The sequence below is a fragment of the Amphibalanus amphitrite genome, unplaced genomic scaffold (genome assembly GCF_019059575.1).
Source record: "Amphibalanus amphitrite isolate SeventyFive unplaced genomic scaffold, NRLGWU_Aamphi_draft 000299F_arrow, whole genome shotgun sequence".
NCBI classification, from domain to species: Eukaryota; Metazoa; Arthropoda; class Thecostraca; order Balanomorpha; family Balanidae; genus Amphibalanus; species Amphibalanus amphitrite.
Window position 1 is genome coordinate 480,333 of NW_024881794.1, and position 20,531 is coordinate 500,863.

The window sequence follows — 20,531 nt, forward strand, 5'->3', positions numbered from 1 at the left end:
AAAGCAATTATCTTTACGGAGTAATTTTAAATCGATCTTATAATTAACGTCACTGAATTTTACTCAAGGATGAATGTTCAATCACCCTCTCTTCTTGCTGTCATTTGCGACGAAAGCGCTACTCTTCCGGATGTGAATATAAGTAATTATTCCATATTATTTTAAAATATATTTGTATAAGTATTTACGTCTATCCTGCAGTAAGTTTTCAGTAAGTTTTGTGCACGACTGAGCTATGGTGTTGATTCATACACAAAAAGTATTTGTCTGAACTATCATTTCTTTTTTCTATTGTTTTTTATTGATGAAATATCATTATTTAGTTAAATAATTGTATCATACAACCAAGGCTAGAAATATGGACCAGTGTGCACCAAACAAAGCTCACAAATTTTACTGTAATTAAGCACCATGCCATGCTGGGCGCACTCTGCTCCAAATCAGTTCGGCAGTCGGCACCTCTTCGCAGTGAATAAGTATTCTTCAACTTCCGCATCATGCTGTGCACCGGTGGAATGCCCTTGCGCTTATAACGTCTTGTTGAAATTTCCTTGCTTTGCAGTCTGGATGACTTTCAAGCTTTGCCTTGAACGTTGAGAGTGATTCGGCTATCACAACTTCAAGTGAACATTGACCATGAAATGAACATTCCATGAACCAATTTTGCAGATTCAGTGGTGGCCATGGAGCGTATCAACCTGGAGTCGCCACGATGGGACCAGACCACGTACATGGGCCGTGCCCGCCACTTTATCAGCATCACCAATCCACTGAACGTGTTCGCCACCTCAGCTGAACTGGATGCCGCCAAGGACATTATCAGCCGCTACAGGTGGGTGACACCGTCAGACTCAGATGTGATGAGATGCTCTGAATGCTGGATTTTTAGGGATGGTTAGTCTTAAGAGGTGGCATGACTTATAATTCTGTTATGCCGTACAGTGATCAGTACAATGACGGTAAATGCTTTATTCGTTGAGTGTTATGGGCATATCCGATGGGCTGACTCCACTCTTCCTGTCCCGATCAGAGCTGGCGAGCCGCTGAAGCTGTCTGAGGACGAGCTGTGGCGGGCCAAGACGCTCTACGACTCGGCCTTCCACCCGGACACGGGCGAGAAGATGCTCCTCATCGGCCGCATGTCGGCCCAGGTGCCGTGCAACATGACCATCACCGGCTGCATGATGACCTTCTACAAGTGAGCTGGCGGCCGTGCATGCTAAGGGGCCTGACTGTGGTGAGAAGATTGGAGAGTTGACGGTATCCATCCACAGATGTTTTGTTGAAATAATTATGAAGGCTAGGTAGCAGTAGAATGCAGTTCCGTAAAAAAAGTACGGCTACTACGTTTATGCTTTTCTTTTGTAAAAATTGATTATTCAAGTCATTCAAGATAAACTTTTTGAATGGACAGTGCAATGTGCATCTCAATCGACGAAAAAAACGTAACGTTACTGTTATCTACTCGATGAAACCTCAGAAGCTGACTGGAATAACACACAAAGCGCTGCACCAATGTCACGCTCGGTTAGAAGTTCATCAAAGTGCCTCGAAAGTTCGCTAAAGCAGGATGCATGCTGGTGATCCAGAAATGATGCTTTTTTTGTGTGTAGTACCTACATCGCTTTGCGGACTTTGATTTATGTGATATTCAGTGAGCAATGAGCATTATAGTTCGGAACGATAGTACGGGATAATCCAAATAGATACGTACTTACCAAACATATTTCGCCGGAGGAAGTGTATTAGACGAAGGTCTTGCTATTTTTATGTTGCAATGAATTCTCCCCCCACCGCAGAATGAGAATCAGTCATCAGAAAGTATTCACGATGATTGAATCTGATTCAGAGTGTGACCCATGTTGGATATTATGTTTAGGCTTTCAATTGACAACCGAAAGTGTTGCCATCCATAGACATATTTCTCTGATTCACTCATTCTTAGCAATGGCATGATAAACTTTAATAATTCGTTCGACATTGTAATAATGTTGACGTTGTATCAGCATTCAGCCATCAGGTTAGTTTTCTAATTCGAATCATACCAACAGCTCTCGAGATAGTGATAGAGGGGTTCTATCTTTCCTACGCGCGTAATTCCAGCTTGCTGCACCGAAGCGTATTATGTTAGCCGAGCTGGGGAGTGAGAACCGGCGCGGGCGGGCCGGCCGCTGTGCCGCGCTGAAGTCACCGGAACCAGCTGTATTTGGATGTCGGATCGTTGGTCGGGCATCTACCCACGCGGTGTGACTGCGTGGGCCCCGTACGGCAGTCTGTGCAGTCGTCAGCCCCGCCGCCGTGTGGCCAGTGCCGCGTGAAACAGGCTGGCGGTCTCGCTGTGTGGGCTCCGTACAGCCGCCTCTGCGGCGAACGGTACCGTCGTATGACCGGTTCTGCGTGAAACAGGCGCCCAGATGACCCTTAACTGGTGCGCTGTAAACCTCTGTGGCCCGTCTCAGACGGATAGAATCACATTACCGCCGAAACGCCGGTAAATGAGAGCAGATTCGTCTGGCCCTCTTCTGTAACGGATGGTTTTTGTAAGATTTGTTTGTTTAACGGCTTTCGTGATAAAACGATCGCGTGACCGTGTTGGTGTGCACCAAGTGTGCACGAGCTGCTCATTGTACACCGCTCCGCTCCCTCCCGGAAAACAGATCCCGCCGCTTCGGTTGGCACGAGTCGCGGCCGACCATGACTACCGCTTGAGGTACTACATATAATTGCAGGTTCAACCTAATCAATATGCCATGGGCTCGGCAAGCTGGCACCGTGCCATCAGTCGTCGTTCCGTGTCGGCAATTACACGCTTGCCGGTGATGAGAGTTACGCTGACCCTCTTGCAGGACGACGCCGGCCGTCGTGTTCTGGCAGTGGGTCAACCAGTCGTTCAACGCCCTGGTCAACTACACCAACCGCAGCGGCGACTCTCCCATCTCGCCCAAGTGAGTGACCTCGCGTGACCTCGGGGACGCGCGACCTATTTGGGGTGACATGTATGCAAGTGTGGGTAGAAGGGGCAAAGATATAGTTTAGGCACAGCTGTCAGATTCGCTGTATTCTGTTACGTAGTTGTCGCAGCGACAGTTGGAAAATCTTCGTTTTTTACAATCGAGACGTGCCTGACATACTTTGCAGTTCTATTGCTTGACACTCCTGTCAATTTCCGGCAATGAATGACATCCCACTAGAGCCTTCAACATGCCTGCATGACCAGGGGCCGATTCGAGATGGCGCACTAGGAAGCTAGTAGGACTAGGCGGCCAAGTGACACTTGAATGTAGTGACACTAAGCGGTATTTTACACCAATCGGCTAGTGGCTCAGCGCGAACCGAAATCGCATAGTGACGCTTGAAATATACCCTGCTTGAAATCAAGTGTCACTAGGGCCTTAGTGCGCCAACGCGAATCGGTCCCAGGTTTATAGGCGGTTATGGTCAGTTTAACCCGCGCACCGACTTCTGCGCCAACTTCGCACCGACGGGGGGGGGCGGATGACCGCCCCCCCCTGAGATCTCGAGAACGAAGCAAGATAGCGACAAGCGGTAAACGGCATCGGATACGCACGGCCAAGATCTACAATTTTTACTAAGGTCATTTTCAGGTCAGGTCAAAGATGACGTCACAGGGGTCGAAAAAGTCAAAATGGCGGCGCTAGATACGGAGAGAGTTTTTCTCGAATAACTTTCGAATTAGTCAAGATAGGAACAAACTAAGGGCATCGTCGTGATCCTCTCGTCAATCCGCATCGAATGATATATATGTTGACCTCGAAAGGTCAAGGTCAAAGGTTGACCTCAGGTCACGTGACCTCGAGGTCATCATGTATATCATTCGATGCGTCTTGACGAGCTGAACACAATGAGACCATCCACGCGTCTGTATCTTGTTCCTGTACGGAGTTATTGGCCAAAAACCTTTGGTGACCTTTGATGACGTCACATGACCTCACAGCTGCCCAACAGCAAAACAGACCTCAAGGTAGTGAAGGTTGATCGTATATGAAGTCATGTATGGTATATGGGGCCATTCCGACCCGTTTTAGTGGCAAAAACAGGGAGTTGATTTTTCCCCCATTGACTTATAATGGGGAGGTCGCGAAATTGACCTGACCTTAGGTCACCGATATCAAAATTCCAAGATATACAAATTGTAGCTACTAATGACCTAATAATATCCTGCGACTTTCAAAGGCCTCCGACATCTACTGTAGCTCTGGCACGGTGACAAAGTTGCAAAAAAGTGACTTGAGGTTGGGTCATTCAAAGTGACCTGGTGACCTGACCTTAAAAGGTAGGAGGTTCAAACTTGCACACCATGTGTAAAATTGATGAGGTTATAGTCATACCAAATTTCGCGGCGCTACGCGCCGCGGTTTTCCCGCTATTCGCGAAAAACCTCAGGGGGGGCGGATATCCGCCCCCCCCCCCCGTCGGTGCGCGGGTTAAGACTGTTTCGTGTCTGCTGGTATAGCTTGCGGTTTTATTGTTTGACGCCCATCCGTTTTCTCATAAATGATTTGCTGGCGTCCCACTTCAGGCTTGTATGCACGAATGGTTTTATCTTGTTTCTCTACTGCATTGATCGGCACTTGGTTCTAAACTTTGTGTTTGCATCATAAGCATCAATCGTTAGACTAAATAGCTGTTTACGCGTATACCGTACCTGATTCTCGTACCGAACCATATTCGATCAACCACCGCTGCCAATCGTGCCTAACCTTCCGATGATCCGCCGCCAACCGCGCGGGCCGGTTGATCGCCCAGCGCCCGGGGCCATCTATTACCTCCATTACACGACGAACGAAGTAGTGAGCGGCGGCGTGTTACGGCTCGATGGTAATGGGCAGTGCTGCGCCGGGATTGGGCGTCACGCCGATAAGGGCAGCGGTGTATGGCTGCACAGTGCATAACTGCATAGTGCGCACGGACTGGTATGTCGAGTCGATAATACTGCCACGTTACGTCACTGCTGCGTACATGAATGTGCGAACAGAACGGAAAATGGGACTTTTTCAATGTCACGAATTGGTAGTTTAAATAGTGGTAACACTCGCCTCCACAAAGGTATAATCCGTTTCCCAATTTTTTTTTTTTTTTTGCGAATATCTAAACCTTCCATGCAATCCATGGATACGCCTATGACCATTCACCGGTCACGCCTTATATCTATCGCCAACTGCGGTATATCTATCACACCGGCAATGATGTACCACTTATGCCTGACACACTACGTTGCTTCACAGGCAGCTGGGTACATCCTATGTGCTGGCCACGGGAGGAGCGCTCACCACGGCACTCGGTCTCAACAGCCTGGTTAAGGTGCGCTCCGGGAGTGTGGGGAGGGAGCGGCTATTCTGATTTGTTGCAATGGGTTATTGTTTTGTGTAGTGTGCATGGGTTTGGGCATGGCTGATTGAAACTATCAGCTCCGCAATTTTTTACTGTTATTGCAAGTGGACGTGATGGTGGAGGGTTGTGGAAAAGAATATACTGTCACCGGAGAAATTAAGTACGAATAATGCAACGAGCACTTTCTATGCATCATAAAACACTAAGTTGCTATTGATGTAGCTTCCCAATCCCCAGCATGTACTGTAATATGCACCAAGCGTTTTCCATCGCCGCTCTGGCGATTCTGTCCAGCTTTGGCTGCTGATGTATCTTCAAGTGCCGCCGACCCGCCTGTAACCTCCCCTCGTGTCCCCTCCGCAGACGGCGCCGCCGCTGGTCGGCAAACTGGTGCCGTTCGCTGCTGTAGCGGCCGCCAACTGCGTCAACATACCCATGATGAGGTCCAAGTAAGTCACGCGCCGCGGCTCCACGAGGCACCCGGCGTCGGCAGGGTCGAGTCCTGCTCTGTTTGTCGTTTGCCCTGTCGTTTTATGTGGTTGCTATGTGGTTTGCAGTGCTATTATTGTTATGCCTAAAATTGTGCATTCGGCGTCTATAAAACAGTGAAGAGGGTTTTGATTGGACGCCTTCTGATATACATGCATCAGCGTGGGTGCTAGAGTAAAAAAAAAAGATATTTCCATAATATTCGTGTTTTATCTTTAATTGCGATATTTTTATACCATGCTCGCTTATATTTTGCAAAATTTTACGCGAGTGCTTTTTAATGCTTCTGATGCGTAGATGCGGTTTAATATCTGCTCATCATTTTCCAAAGTCAATAAGCCGTTGCTACAGAGCAATCTACGAGCGAGATCGTTAAGAAAGAATGCATTTAAGGATAGCTTTGTGGCCCCGCAATTTCGAACAATGGTCTTCTTTGTCCAGCTTGGGGCTGATTAGCTGATGCTCCTATCAGATGCTGTTGAGTTTTGAAGTATCATTCATTCAGCTAAGAAAACGCTTTTCTCGTCATCATGGCTCTTTATGTGAAAGTGGCATCTGCGGATGATCGAGGTAACATCCGGTTTAGAGCCGGCCCGAAATCTTCATTGTTGGAGCTGTGGATTATAGAGTCCCTTCGCCACTAGCGTTATGATCGGAGTATATTTGGCGAACGTTTTACTTTTATCTTACCGTTTGGATGTGTAGCGGCTATGTAAGTATTTATTTATTTTCCTAAGTGTGGTGATGAAAGGAATTAGATCGGTCAAATGAAGTTAGAACGAACGAACTTATCTACCATGATGATAAGAAACAATAACTACAACCCACATTCTTCTAATTGAATCAGTCGTCAGCAGTCGAGTTTGAAAGGTTCATCGAAATCCCCAGCATGCTGCTCGCCTGATCACTATTTCCGAAATCAATGTGGCATTCAAGCCGCGAATTCGTGTAAAATGTGCCCCAAACTTTGGCCTTAATCCGCTGGATATGACCGTCACGATATCGCGAAGACCATTCCACTACCTGTTTCCTGGACCGAGAGGCCGGAAAAAGATTGAACGCCTCCTACCGCCATCACACCAAAGTCATCCAGCGAGAATGTAGATTATTGGTGAGATCATTTAAACAATTGAAATCGTACCTTAATTAGCTCTCGATACGGTTTATATGCCTAGATTGCCCACATAAATAAGAGATCGTCATCTTAACAATGATAGTATGCAAGATACCTTCATCCATGATGCCCGATATTGGCAGTAAATGATGCTAAGAGGCTTGTCCGTACGATGGGTACGATTTTTACCATTACGCTGTGTCCGTTTGAATCATTATCTCCGCGGCTGCGCTTAATTTCCCGTCCACCAATTTGTCTCTTTATTCATAAGACAGCAGGCGGGTTCGTCCGCACGGCCCGGCCGGCGGGTTTTTCAGTGTCACCGTGAGTGGGCCCATCCCGGCGCCCCGTGCAGTCACGAGTGCGGTAGCGGTGCCCCATCCGCCGCTCTTGGGGCTGATTCGTGGCCATTACCCGCCGCGGTAGACACCATTGGCCCGAGTGGCACATCCGTTAGTGCCGCCAGCGCGCCATTATCGCATCGGCGGCGGCCAAGGCGGCGCTCAGACAAATCTGGCGCGCGTGCTGATCGCTCGAGTTGGTACTCTACATGACATGGCGCAAACTGCTCAGACGAATATTTATAGGAGCTGAAGTGCGGAAGGTGATTGATGTTGGGATTTTTTTTTGTGATAGCTACGCAGCTTGAAGCAGTTATAGATATAGATATACAGGAGTGAAGTTTTATACATGAACTGAAATGCATACTTTTTGAGACATTTAACTAGACATATGCTGGAATCGATTTGATTTTATCAGGGAAAGATTGTCTTCCCGCCTTCCCCACCGCTATGGGGTGGGCAGAAGCAATTATCAGCTTTTTTCATGCATTTTTTATGTTCTTCCAATGCCTGCATAGTACACGTGCCGTTTCCCCTTTTGTAGCATAACTACGCCGCGGGTTTATTGTTAGGCGCATATACGGCACGCTTCCCAATATAACTACTCGACCTTCACCACTTCGCCTATCAGTGACACCATGCCGCAGCGGGGCAGTTCCAGTACGGGATGTCAGACTGAGTCACTTTGACTCACATGTTCTCGGGGATTCTTGGGTAACTTCTGTTGTCGACTATCTAACCAAACCTTTGTGCCCTTTCGTTGTATGTTGCGTCATGGATGATCCGTGGCAGTTGCCACTTCCGCCACACAACCGGAAGCGAGTGTCTTAGTAGTGTCGCGATGCTCGCCCCCGCCATGTTTCCTGAGATATTACGAACTGCAGTGCCCCGTAGCATCCCTGAGACAACTTCTAACGACCCGTTGGATCTTCAAAGATAACTGTAGCGTTTTGTGATGTCCCTGAGAGGAATATTGGCGTTCTGTAGCCGTGTCTGACCGGAGCAGCGACCTGCCGCCTCCTCAGGGAGCTCAGTGAAGGCATCGCGCTCACCGACGACAACGGCAACCGCGTGGGCAAGTCGAAAAAGGTCGCCCGCGAGGCCATCGGCATGGTGACGGTCAGCAGGATCATGATGGCCGCGCCCGGAATGGGTGAGTGTGCTCCTCCGCGCCGCCGCTGCCGCCCCACTGACCGCCCCCGCCCCCGCCCCCGCCCGACCCTCAGGGAGATGGCCGACGGTATCCAGCTGTTTGACGCCGAGGGCCGGTGCGTGGGCCGCTCGCCGTCTGTGGCCAAATGGGCCATCGCCATGGTGACTGTGTCCAGAATCGGGATGGCCATACCGTCCATGGGTAGGAGACGGTCTGAGTGCGGGCCGAACCCCGGCGGCCCCGGCGCCGGGACCGGGGCCGTGAGATCTTGTGGTGGTCCATCCGGCAGCATGCTGATATTGGTTTCCGATTGTGGCAAAAGAAGCACGCTTCTGATGTGTCCCTCTGTGATAGCTAAGAGTTTGGTGAGGAATGTCCCAGTTTGGTTGCTAGTCGGTTTGGCTGCTAGTTGAAATATGTATGTATGTTACCTGTAGCCCGTGCTTTCTTGGCATCGTTTCGTTTGTGGTATTTGAGATTTAGTCTTATTTTAACTAAGTTAGCTAAGCTCATTTTACGTTTCACTATTAGCAGCTCAATTCATCTTCATAAGATCTGCTTCCGCGTCTTCCTTATGAGCTGTTACGTTCATGGGCTTCATGCCGTTCACTTAGTGTCAAGTTATCGATCAACGAGTTTTCTCATCGAGTTTTCAGACCATCGTGAATTGGATACATCAAGTCCGCCTATCGTTTTAGATTTTCATTTATCAGATGATTTTGCAATATCGTGTTGTATTTCATTGATTTTCCGTGAACATCAGTTACTACTTACCACACATTCCACACATTCTGATAGTATATGCCAATGTTCCGTTGTGTCTTTGGAGTTTATGAGCTTTCGTGAATTATGGGAGCTGCTGCGCAACCGTTCCCGCTTTTCGCAGTCCATTTGAAATTCGTTTATATAATTTGGGGTGTATGGCGGTCATTGTTCATCCAAATGCGCTTGTTCTAAGGGTTTTATATAATTATAGACGTGTGTTTCATGCTTCTAAACTTGAGTTGACAAGTTAATGAAAATGTTTCATTTGTCCAGCAGTCGACCAACAGTCATTGTAAACAGTGCCCTGCGGTGTATGACTAGCTGTTCCTTAGAGCACGTTTTTAGGATGCATCCGTATCCCTTGTATAATGGCGTGATATATGTGCTTGTAAGCATAAAACAGGTTTTGTGAATTGACATTCATCCATGGGTTTGTATGTTGCCGTGTATGCTCAGTATTGCAATGGTTGCTAATTGCGTCTTGTGCTAACATGCGACAGGTATGCGTCATTCTTTAAATGTTGAGTGGTGTGAACTTGTTTACGTTCATAGCTAATCCTGAAGTTTTGCTTTATGTGTGCTTCGATTACTGAACTCGTTTTGATATCGCGTGTCTGCATTTACCGATGGTAGTTGGGGTCTCGTTTCCTATTTTCGATTCAGAGAACACAAGATGATGCCTGTAGGCTGCAGCATTCAAGCTTCCGAAAGTTCTCATCATCGGCAAATTGTAATAGCTCATGCAGGTTTAATTGCCTTTGCCATGAATATATAAGTATGAAATATGTTATTACAACACGTCCTACTTTGTCTCTTATTTGCCGTGGTCTACTTCCCAGCTTATTGACGATCTTCGAGTTGCGATCAATGCAAGCGCACGTGTGTATAGTGTGTCAGCACTGAGCTGATATTATTCCCTCCCTGTGTGTCGACAGTGGGCATCCCCATCATCATGACTAAGCTGGAGAAGAGAGGCTTCATCAAGCGCTTCCCCTACCTCAACGCGCCGCTGCAGGTAATTCAGCTGCGCCGTGACTGGCATGTTCAGACCGTCATAATGAAGGTTAATGTTACAAATGGTTTGTCCTCATAACCCAAGTCAAATGTGATGTATGCATTCTACCAACGAAAGAGGTTTTCTAAATATAAGTTTTGGTTATCCTATGGTCGGCCGGTCGATTGATGATGCTCCTATCCTACACTGCCTGATGACCTTTGCCAGCCAGCTGTGTTGTGAGATAGCGCGATGCCAGTCCCGAAGTGCCCGGTGTTGTTCGTTATAGATCAGCTACGGCGGACTCTCGAGGCTGGCAAAACTTTGGCACGACAACTGTGAACTGTGACAGAGTTCTCGGGTGGAAATATTTGTTTGAGTTCGTATCCGAGGGAAGGGTGACGCCAGAGTTGGAAATGTTTCCTAGTTCTGTTTGCGTCAGTAAGTGTGGCCATGTGTATCGGTTTGTCAGCTGCTGTTGTCGTTACATGTAACAATATTGTTTATTTTTATTCTCGGACTATGGGGTCATGTTTCGCCCGGATCAACCTTGGTTACGTGATATTGCTTTCAGATGTCTTTGTTCAAAGTAGGTACCCCTATTATTACATTTTTTGTATGATATTTTCCGCCGCGGTTTCCAATAAGTAGGCTCAACATGTGGTTTGTGTGATGGCTTGGTTTATAACTAAGTCCATAAATATGTTGGTGGGGTGTCATAGAGTACCAGCGAGCGAAGACAATATTTACATTTCGGGATGGCGTCGGTACGTCTCGTATTAGTCTTCTCCGAATGTTTATGTGGGTGTCCGCCATCGCTCCAGTACGATGTGTATCAGTCTTCGAAAACTAGCTACCCATATCTGACCTCCATACGATATCCGTTTGACTTTGACCTCATCTATCCTCACATGAATCATTTGACTTCCGCCTGACTCCCGCTTGACCCCGACCGACCTCCACCTGGCCTCAGGCCGACTTCCATCTGACCCCCGTGACTGGCCTCACCCCCCCCCCCTCCCATCCGACTGACACTGACCTCACCTACCCCCGCCCCGCAGGTGCTGCTGTGCGGGTTCTTCCTGACATTCGCCACGCCGCTGTGCTGTGCGCTCTTCCCGCAAAAGTCGGCCGTCGACGTGACCCGACTGGAGCCGGAGGTGCAGGTAGGTTTTGTTTATTTATGTCATCGTGAACTTCATCATATGCCATCGTATTCATGCCACGACATTGTTTACATGACATCGCTTTCAGAGGGAGTTGTTTGAAGTAATAATCTTATTATTACACCGCTTGCATATTTTCCGTTGCGGTTTTCATTAATTAGACGCGAGATGTGGCACAGTGTTCTTATTTAAGGATTGGGTCAGGATTTAGAATAGCGCAGAGCGATAACAACTAAAATTGTTTAAGTCAGTAAGCGCAAGTAAGAAATAAAAATTGAAAGCAGCTGCTTCCTTAGCGGCTCACCGCATAGCTGATGATAACGCTTCCGTAAAACTGTCAAAAATAGCCTATGTGGTTACCTTACCACATGGAAATTACCAACCAGGGTCAGCGGGTCACAATGTTCGGTTCTTGGGCGGCGTTCTCTGGTGGTTAATAAGTCGCTGACTTTCGTTGCTCACTTGTCGGCCTTTGAGCGATGATCACTTGTGCACCACCGGCTGGTCATTGGTCGGTTGTCATTAATCGATCACGTTGGTCGGTGGTCACCGACTGGCCATTGATTGGTGACCATGCACCGGTAAGCCAGTGCATAGTTGTTGGCTGCATCAGCTGACGGGTAATGGACTTGTGTGGTAGTGCCCGTTGTGGGTCGTTGTTTTGTCTGGTTTTTGAGGTCCGGCGATGTCGCTGGTCCCCGCGGGGCGGTGTGTATCCGATCACGCTGGTCGCGATCGTGGTCGGCTAGACATGTGTCGTTATGCTGGACGTATGTCAGTATATACTCGGATGTAGGTTTGTATGTCGGACGCGTGTCGGTATGTCGGACGCATGTCGGTATGTCGGACTTGTTTCGGTGTGTCGAAGGTATGTCGGTATGACGGGCGTATGTCTGCATCTCGGCCATATGTCGGTACGTCAGCCTGTGCCAGTATGTTGGGCGTATGTCGGTGAGAGGTCGGACGACATATGTCAGTATGTCGGACGTGTTTCGGTATGTCGGCCGCATGTCAGTATGTCGGTAAGTCGGTCAGAGGTCGCTGGCCGGCGGCAGCTGCACAGCCCGAGCCCAGCATCATTTGTTCATTGGGAACTAATGACCTCAGAAGCCGGCGGCTCGGCGGGCCCAGCGGTGCAGCGCTGAGGGATTGCCTGGCTACGGCCCGGTACGTGACTGCAGCTGAGGGAGGGGAGGGGGTGGTCCGGCAGGGTCGGCACAGGGTACAATCACCGGCCCGGCGGCTGGCCGACATCAGCCATTGAGGCTGACAGCCCGGTAAATATTTCAGTGGTGTGTGGAAGCCGCTCTCCCAGTCTGTCAGACCGACTTTGGTTAGTGTCCCGGCAACCTGAGCTCAGAGATAACCGTAAATGTAGTGGCATGGTGTCCTAGTCAAGGCTGAAGGAATAGTGCGAAGTTTATGGGTATTTCTCCATTTCTGTCTGTGCTATGGGCGGTGTCGTATCTTTCCATCTTTTTTGTTGCCTCTGGTTTCGATTTATCGTTCGTGAACTGCAGCTGTGGAACGATCTCGTCTGGCCGATTTGTCGTCAGCAGTTGTGCTGTCAAAGCAGCCGTCATAAAAGCCATGACGTCATGCCCCTCCCCCGTCTCAGTTCATATCAGCACCCATCCCCGCAGGCCTCGTGTGATACGTCGTGACGCGTCGTATGACCAGTTCTACCGCCACACGCTAAACTGGACGGGAAATACCCTAACCAGTAACCATTGACTAACAGCGAGCTCGATAACGCTGTTGGCTGTTGCTGTGCCGGTGCTTATTCGTCCCTCCTTTCTCCTCCCCACCCCAGTACGCCACCACATCGGTCGTTCGCCGCGCCCTTCCCCTCTCTCCCTCCACTCTAACTACAAGGCTTCTCAGTCTGGGTCTACGCACACGTAGCGTTGGTAAAGAAATCCGGAGCGTATGAGGGTCGTGAGCCTGTACTGTTGAGCCCTGTTTGAGCACGGATCACACCGCTGCTTTCTGCTCGAGTGCGTGTGTACTATCGTGACTGGCCGTTATCGTCAGGCCACATACGTCATACGTCACTGTCGGTCCGGCCTGTGACCCGTCTGGACGGGCTCTAGCAGTCGTTGTGTGTGGGTAGTGATCAGCCGGGCAGCCGGGTCAGTTCACGTCACCGTCCGCCGTGCACCTGACGTACTGACTGACCGAGACCGTCGGCAGCACCACGCCGTTTGCCGGTGCTTTTTACGTGCGGACAAAAACGTCCCGCCGTGCGGCTGCCCTCGGACGACCGTGCGCGGTTCATCTCTCCGCGGGCGCGGCCGGCGATTCACGGACAGATCGATACCTCCCGCCGCCGACCGTGCACGAACCCCGGCCGGATCGGGTGACGCCGGCAGAATATTGGCTCTCTTTGTACGGGTGCCCGTCCCGGGGCCGTGGGGCCTGGCGCACGCCTGAGAGCGTTTTTGGCGTATAATGAGGGCACTTTGGAGCTGCGTGGGCGGCAGTGAAGGGTGGAGGACCGAGTGGTGGTGATTTTCCGAGAGTCCGCGGTGAACCGTGCGGATATGTTTGCCATTAGGTGCTGTGAATGGTGTTATCTAATGGGATGGTCTGGTGCTGTAACTATTTTCTGTGCTCGGCTAGCGCCGACGACGGTTGACTAATAATAACCCTGTAAGAGTATACACATTATTATAGCACTCGCTCAGCCGCTGGCTGGTTTTTGCCGGAGCTTTTGCTGGATTGTATCGTATGCTCACCTTCCGGTCTTTGTGTGCTATATTTGTCTGGTCTCTCCCTGAGTTGTGCAACTGCTAGTTTGTCTCATTAGTTGGAGAGTGGAAATGAAATCGCTCAAAGGAAACGGGACTTTTAGAAACATAACGCCATCATCTAACCTTGGATTTATTAGTTAGCTGCTCGCCATTTGGCTTCCTGCATCTCTGATATCGCGCATTGATTTAGCTTAATCGTCCTTTCATTTGGCTTTGGTTTCAGTATGTATTGAAACGCTTGAGTATTTACATTTATATGGCCGCCTTGCCGGCCGGCCATCCCGCTTTCCTTGCGGTGTGCAGTTTACATGCATACAAATAAACACAGGCGCGAAATGATGGCTATCCTAGTAACGGGTACCGAGAAGATGGCCTCGTGCAATGTGTTTACTCGTGGGAGATACTTGAGATGTCGTTCCCGGCTAGGGAGAAGTTCTAACGTTCTGTTGACCTCTCGCTCATCCATTGAATGCCATCATTCTCTCCCTGACCTAAAAAAAAAAAAAATCGGCCTATGACCAAACAAGAACACAACTCAGTCACTTCTACATATTTCAGATGGCATTGAGCCTCGGATGAATATCGGACGTATCAGTGATATTGTAAAGCCATGTCATATTGAAGAACTATTTGTTGAACGATCTTGAATCATGTTGTTCACACACTTAGCTTTGTTTTGCCGGCCTCCACGATGTCCTTAGCATGTTTGGCTTGTTTGCGTTTAGTCTTAACGAATGGCCGAATATGTATGCTGGACCTCTGTGTCATGTATATTCCAGCCTCCTGACGCCTTTCGACACTAATCTCATCAATATGTGTCTACAATACGGCCGGCGAGCCGCTCCCCCTCAGCCCTTTCCCTGACTCCCGTCTGTTCCTCATTCTCAGGAGGCGATCAACAAGCTGCCCAACGCGCCGAAGGTGGTCTACTACAACAAGGGCCTGTAGACGCGGCCGCGGCTCCGGCGCTCACCCCATCTGACCCGGTCAGACCCCCGACTCAGAGTGTCCTGGCACTGAACAGCGCCCCGGTGCATGTGTCAACTCGTGGAGCAGCTGAGAAATGAGTGGGACTCCCCGCACCGCGTAGGCTGTAGCTAGGTGGAGCCGGCTGGGGTGTGCTTATGTTTACGTAGGGTGATAGTCGCTCGGCGTATAGTTGGACGGGAAATGTGATGGATTATACCATATAATCATATTCTAGGAGGGGCCGTTGGCGTGATGGCTTGGTCGGTCATAGGGATGCTTGTTAGTGTTGCGATAGAGCAGAATCAGAAATGGCATTTCCGATAATCCAATCATCCCACTAATCGATCAAAAGACAATAAGGAGGAGCTATTCACAAGAAAGTGCTTCTCTGTGAAGCACTTTCTTAGAGACCGAGTTTTCTTAAGTAGACCGAGTAAAGATACCCGGCACCCACACAGTAGGCTTTCAAAGGCTCTGACCATGACATATTCAGGCATGGTCTAATTTTGGTGCGATTCACGATTGGTTCAGTCGCTGTTCTCGGGTGTTGAATGCCACATCCGATGGGCATGCTTGTGGCTGGAACCGGGCGTTGATGTAGCGGGAACTAGTGGGTGAGCTCAGGAGCAGGATGGGTGTCGCGGAATTTGTGCAATACGGAGCGCTCTGACGGGGCTGTTGAATGAGCTGGTGAGGACTGCGACGTCCTCTGAGGAACGGCGCCGGGGGAGGAGCGGAAACTGTTGGTGTGGTGGCGGGCGACCCAGCGGCGGAAGGTGGCGCGGCGAGAGACAGGGTCAGCTACTGAGGGCATCGACTGGAACGGAGAGAACACGGAAATGAACACTGTGGTGCTAAAAGCACGATGAAAACGACATGTGAAAACGGTGGCTAGTCAGCATAATGTATAAGATCTGATTCTGGTCGTTCCGGCGGGGAACTAAAAACTAATGATCTGGTTAGACAGCACGCACACGCACTCAGTCTTCCGATGGCTCGTCTAGCGGCAAAGTATATTACTTTAGCCGGCCTCTGGTGTGTATCAGTTGGAACATAACCGGCTCGAGTGTGTAGAGTTCACCAGTGTGCCATAGCAGGATGGTACACCCCAATCCCTGAATTTGGACGCGGAGCATATCGCTCGTGCGGACGTGGGCTTCTGGCACCCCGGTAGTTAGCTGTGCTGCTTGTGCTGTAACGATTCGGTAATTGTGGCAGTGTGTCGCAGTCGGACCATCTGTACTGCGTGGCGGGAGCCTGTGGGTGACGTGGATGGACTAATGCTGACTGAGTGATTGGATGTAAGCTCCTGGGCATTGGGTTTGTATTTGTCTAGTTTTCGATTTTCGGAAGGTCAGGATTGGTGCCATTTTGTTCGTGACGTGTTGAACGATTGTTTTGTGGACCTTCAGCTCAGGAATGTGGGAATTCGACGCTGAATTCATTATAAAACTGCCTAAACCTGCCAGCAAACGTATAACGTAATGCTAATGCATTCTTTGATATGTGCAATGTGCATCGTACAATATGCACTCATTTAATGCGCAACTTGTAATTTGAGAGCGAGAGCAGGTGGCATTCATATCACATCGTGCGATTTTTAAACCCGCGACGGATGCTCGTCTTAACCCTATTAGTGGCAGGGGGGGGGGGGGTGTTTTTATCCACCCCTCAGGTTTTTCGGGAATATCTCCGAAACCGCTGAAGCTACGATGCTGAAATTTTCTGACTTTTCTTAAAACTAAATTGGGCACATTCCCTGAAAATTTCAAGTTCATAACTTTACCAGGGGCGGCTCCAGAGCACTGGGAATTGGGGGGTCCTATTCGTGAAGCGAGTCATTTGGGCGAAGATCACGATGCTGCACCAGTTTTACGAACAGTGAATGAAAGGTATCATGTGATAACATATACAAAGTTATTGTGCATCCTCTTTTGACACGTTTTTGCTATAATAGGCGGATCCAGGCGTCCAAAAAGGGGGTTATTTTTTACCTCCCAACATAGGTGCCCTGACACCGCCTATGCATGACCAATACAATTTTAGTCGTTCTCTCATAAGAAAATTGTAACATAACAAAACCATTGCCACCCTTTTTAGAAACAGTACCAACAAAAACCTTATTTACTATACTTTTTGTGTACCCCCAATCTCAATGGTATCCGCCTATGATTTTTGAAAATGCATATTTTTAGGATCCATGTGAATTCCTGGTTCATTCTCTATCGATCGGCAAAAGTTGCGTTAAGATTGATTCAGAAACCTGGCCGTGATAAACAGTCTAAAATGTATCTGCAATTTGCCCGTTTTTACCCCCCTCTACCCCCCTATTGACATTTTTTAATTTTATTTTTTTTAGAAATGTAGATCTCGTTGAGCGAAATCGAATACCGTTTGAATTTTGAAAATCGGCCCGTTAGATCTCGAGATATCAAGGGGGGGGTCGTAAACAGCCCCCCCTGCCACTAATATGGGGTAGCCAGGAGCCTGCCACTAATAGGGTTAATCCGTCAGTTATTACGTTGGAAATGCTATCGATTGTTCCATGTTGATGGTGATGTGTATATAATGATATGCATGATTTAGTCAGTATCAACCTCAGACCCGGGCTAGAGCTCAGCGGAGCGCTCACGGCGGAAGTATTCGTTTGACGATATGTACCCGTTAGTTCATTTTGTAGACGTCAGCTATTAGTATTCCATCGTGCCATGCGTTCCATCTGCCATCTGTGTCGATTATCTAATGGTGCAATAATACATCTGGATCGATGGAACTCGACTGCCTCTTAAGTATGTACAGCCCTCAGCAGACTGCGTGGTAGGTATTCTTTTTCCGACAAAACTGATAATAATTCAAAAGTTATGTTATCAGTCGGTCGAAACTCACTGCAAATAGATGCGCCATGCTCCACTCCTTCGAAAGGGCCTATCAATAAACAAAGCATACGCCTTGTGTGGCAACAAAATGTAAAATTTCGTTTTGGGGGCAAATATAAACTTATGGGTTTCGTTGCCAGACTGGATGGAAAATGCATACGGTGATAACGCCAATCTAAGCTGCGGAGTCTCGCGCATCTTGCTGTTACGATTTCCGAGTGCCCGATAGCATAGTATTCGCGTTATTCTCGGTTTTGTCGAAAAAAGAATACCTACCACGCAGTCTGCAGAGGGCTGTACATGCGACCTTTGTGTCGGCTTGGGAGTATGGGTGAATTTTTAGCCGACCACCTTGAGGCTGTGTAAAAAAAGAAACGGTTACGAGTCGTAGCAACGTACCCCAAGATAAAAATGAGGCCTGCGTGCGATATGCGATATGCGATAACCATTCTATTCAAGTTTGATCTTACTGCCGTCGCTAAACCCCAGCACCACAGCGCCGCTGAGAGTTATAGTAGCGATGGGGGAGCACAGGGGCGTCGCCACGGATTTTTGAGTGGGGGGGTCGGGTTTCTAGTCTTCACCCGATGGGTAGGGGTGTTTTTTTTTTTGCCACACTTGCCAGTTTTGTGCGTGCGTATGTGCATGTGTGCGCGTGTAACAAAGCGGCGTGCAGCGCCGCGAAATTTGGTATAACCTATTAGGTAGGTATACCTACCTACATCACTTGCGTAAAAATTATCACTGGTCACTTAAGGTCAGGTCGCTATGTCAAGTTCAGTTATACGGTATACCTCTATCAAACTTTCCCCTCTCGCCATTCTTGTAGCTTTTCTCCCATAACTTCGAAATTTGGTACACTGTATACCTAATGTATGGGGTTATACGTGTCAGCAATTCATGATGCTGAGGATTTTTTTTTTTTTTTTTAATATTTTTGGTGCCCGACCAGGGCTTTTATCGTTAGTAGCACACATTCATACTGGGTTAGTACACTATATACACGGCAGTGGTACGAATCGTTTTCGGCACCCGCTACGCGGGACAGCCTTGACCGCACGCTTCCTGTCACGCACCCCAGGTGGCACCGCACTGGTGCGCACGCTGGGGCTATCCCGATTTCTCGGGCCCGGCAGGTCAGAGGGCTGCTCCGGGACATGAAGCGAGGCCGTGCCCTCGGGACATGTCACCGGACCGAAGGATCTGTTTAAAGGCGGATCAGGCCCGTGTACCTGCGGCCGGGGGCGCTGGCTGGCACAGCGTTAATCCCCACGACCGAGCGAACACTCCCCAGTTACTGCCATCTCCTGGGTAGGAGCCGGCCGAGGAAAACGCTGCCAGAGGTCAGCTTTGATCCAAGGACCTCCCACCCCAAACGTGAACGCACTTGCCAACTGCGCCACAAGGGTGGTGATGCTGAGGATTTACATCTATGATCTGGAGGCAGGTCAAATACGTGACCTCATCATTAGAAAATAATGAGAAATTATAAAAAGCACGAATGCCCCCTGCTTTGAAAAAGTTCGTCAGAAACGCAAAATATCTTTGGAGCCATGACAAATCAGCTCATCATTGCCAGGGACAGGGTGCAACTGATGGCGAGTGATGACTCGAAAGGTCATTAGTGGAAATGTCCATCGATGGCCACCAGCATTTTTTTTTCTACAACTTTTGACGAAGACGCGGTAGAGCGATGACAGCACCTGGAAGGTGTTCATAGTTCAGCTCAACAACACGGATCCATTCATATGCAGCAGGAGGTCCTTTTTCGATCTGGACATAACGTTGACCTGAGGTCGTTTTAACGTTAATTCTGAATGGTCAAATTTTAACTCATGTGACGCGTCTCAAAGAGATAAACACAGTGGTGACAAGACAACATATGTAAATACCATACAAACTCACGGAATCTAAAGTTATTGCAAAGCAAATGTTTCGGCAGAATCTGTCCAGTTAGCTGTTTGCCTTCTATGGGCAAAACATAGACCTGAGATGAAATCTGACCCGAAGCTAGCGAAAGAGCGTTGAAAGAGCTATCAAATATGTTTTCTGCTTCACTGTAGCCCTTCTATTGGTGGGCTCCCACGCTAACTTATAACGTATACTAAAGTAACGCTGATGTATGCTTTCGACCCCTGATCGATCTAGAGGTTTGCGGAAAAAAGAGCATGCTGCCCGTGACGAGAGAAAGCCGATGATACCCATTTACAAGGTTTCGGGTCATCTCAGGACTCAGGTCATCGCCAATACGTAGGGAAACTCGGGACCTGCTAGAACTTTGCGAATGTAAGTTGTGATGGTTTTTCGAGGTTCTGATTACGAATGTTATCTTAGTTTTGAACGAAGATGATGACTCCATGCATTTGGGGTAGATCAGGTCAGGTCAGATCGACCAGTACCTAATAGTGGATGACCACCACCGATTGCTTCCTAACATGTTATACATATGTATAAGCAACACAACTACTTCTTAAATGTTCAGATGGGCGCTAAGTTCAAAATCAGCTCCAAAACTATCCTATACCTAAATTAAAAGCATGTTATGAAAAAGTGAACCAA

At 48.6% G+C, this 20,531-nt stretch overlaps 1 protein-coding gene across 7 annotated transcripts; it reads left to right on the plus strand.

The window, feature by feature from the left end:
- Window positions 1-99: 99 nt before the first annotated feature.
- Window positions 100-17,869, plus strand: LOC122387832 (sideroflexin-1-like). 7 transcript variants are annotated; one of them, XR_006257686.1, is made up of 11 exons: window positions 110-211; window positions 670-832; window positions 1,031-1,198; window positions 2,847-2,945; window positions 5,247-5,322; window positions 5,716-5,801; window positions 8,322-8,449; window positions 10,150-10,229; window positions 11,270-11,374; window positions 15,016-16,724; window positions 17,554-17,869. XR_006257686.1 is itself a non-coding variant. In XM_043378383.1 (10 exons), the coding sequence occupies exons 2-10, from the start codon at window positions 684-686 to the stop codon at window positions 15,073-15,075; spliced, it is 951 nt and encodes a 316-aa protein (XP_043234318.1). In that variant the 5' UTR covers window positions 100-200; window positions 670-683; the 3' UTR covers window positions 15,076-17,869. The 7 variants fall into 7 exon arrangements, 5 of the variants coding, with proteins under 5 accessions (XP_043234318.1, XP_043234315.1, XP_043234317.1 ...); XR_006257688.1 differs by lacking the exon at window positions 8,322-8,449 and adding an exon at window positions 8,523-8,650; XM_043378383.1 differs by having other exon boundaries at window positions 100-200; window positions 15,016-17,869.
- Window positions 17,870-20,531: the final 2,662 nt, after the last annotated feature.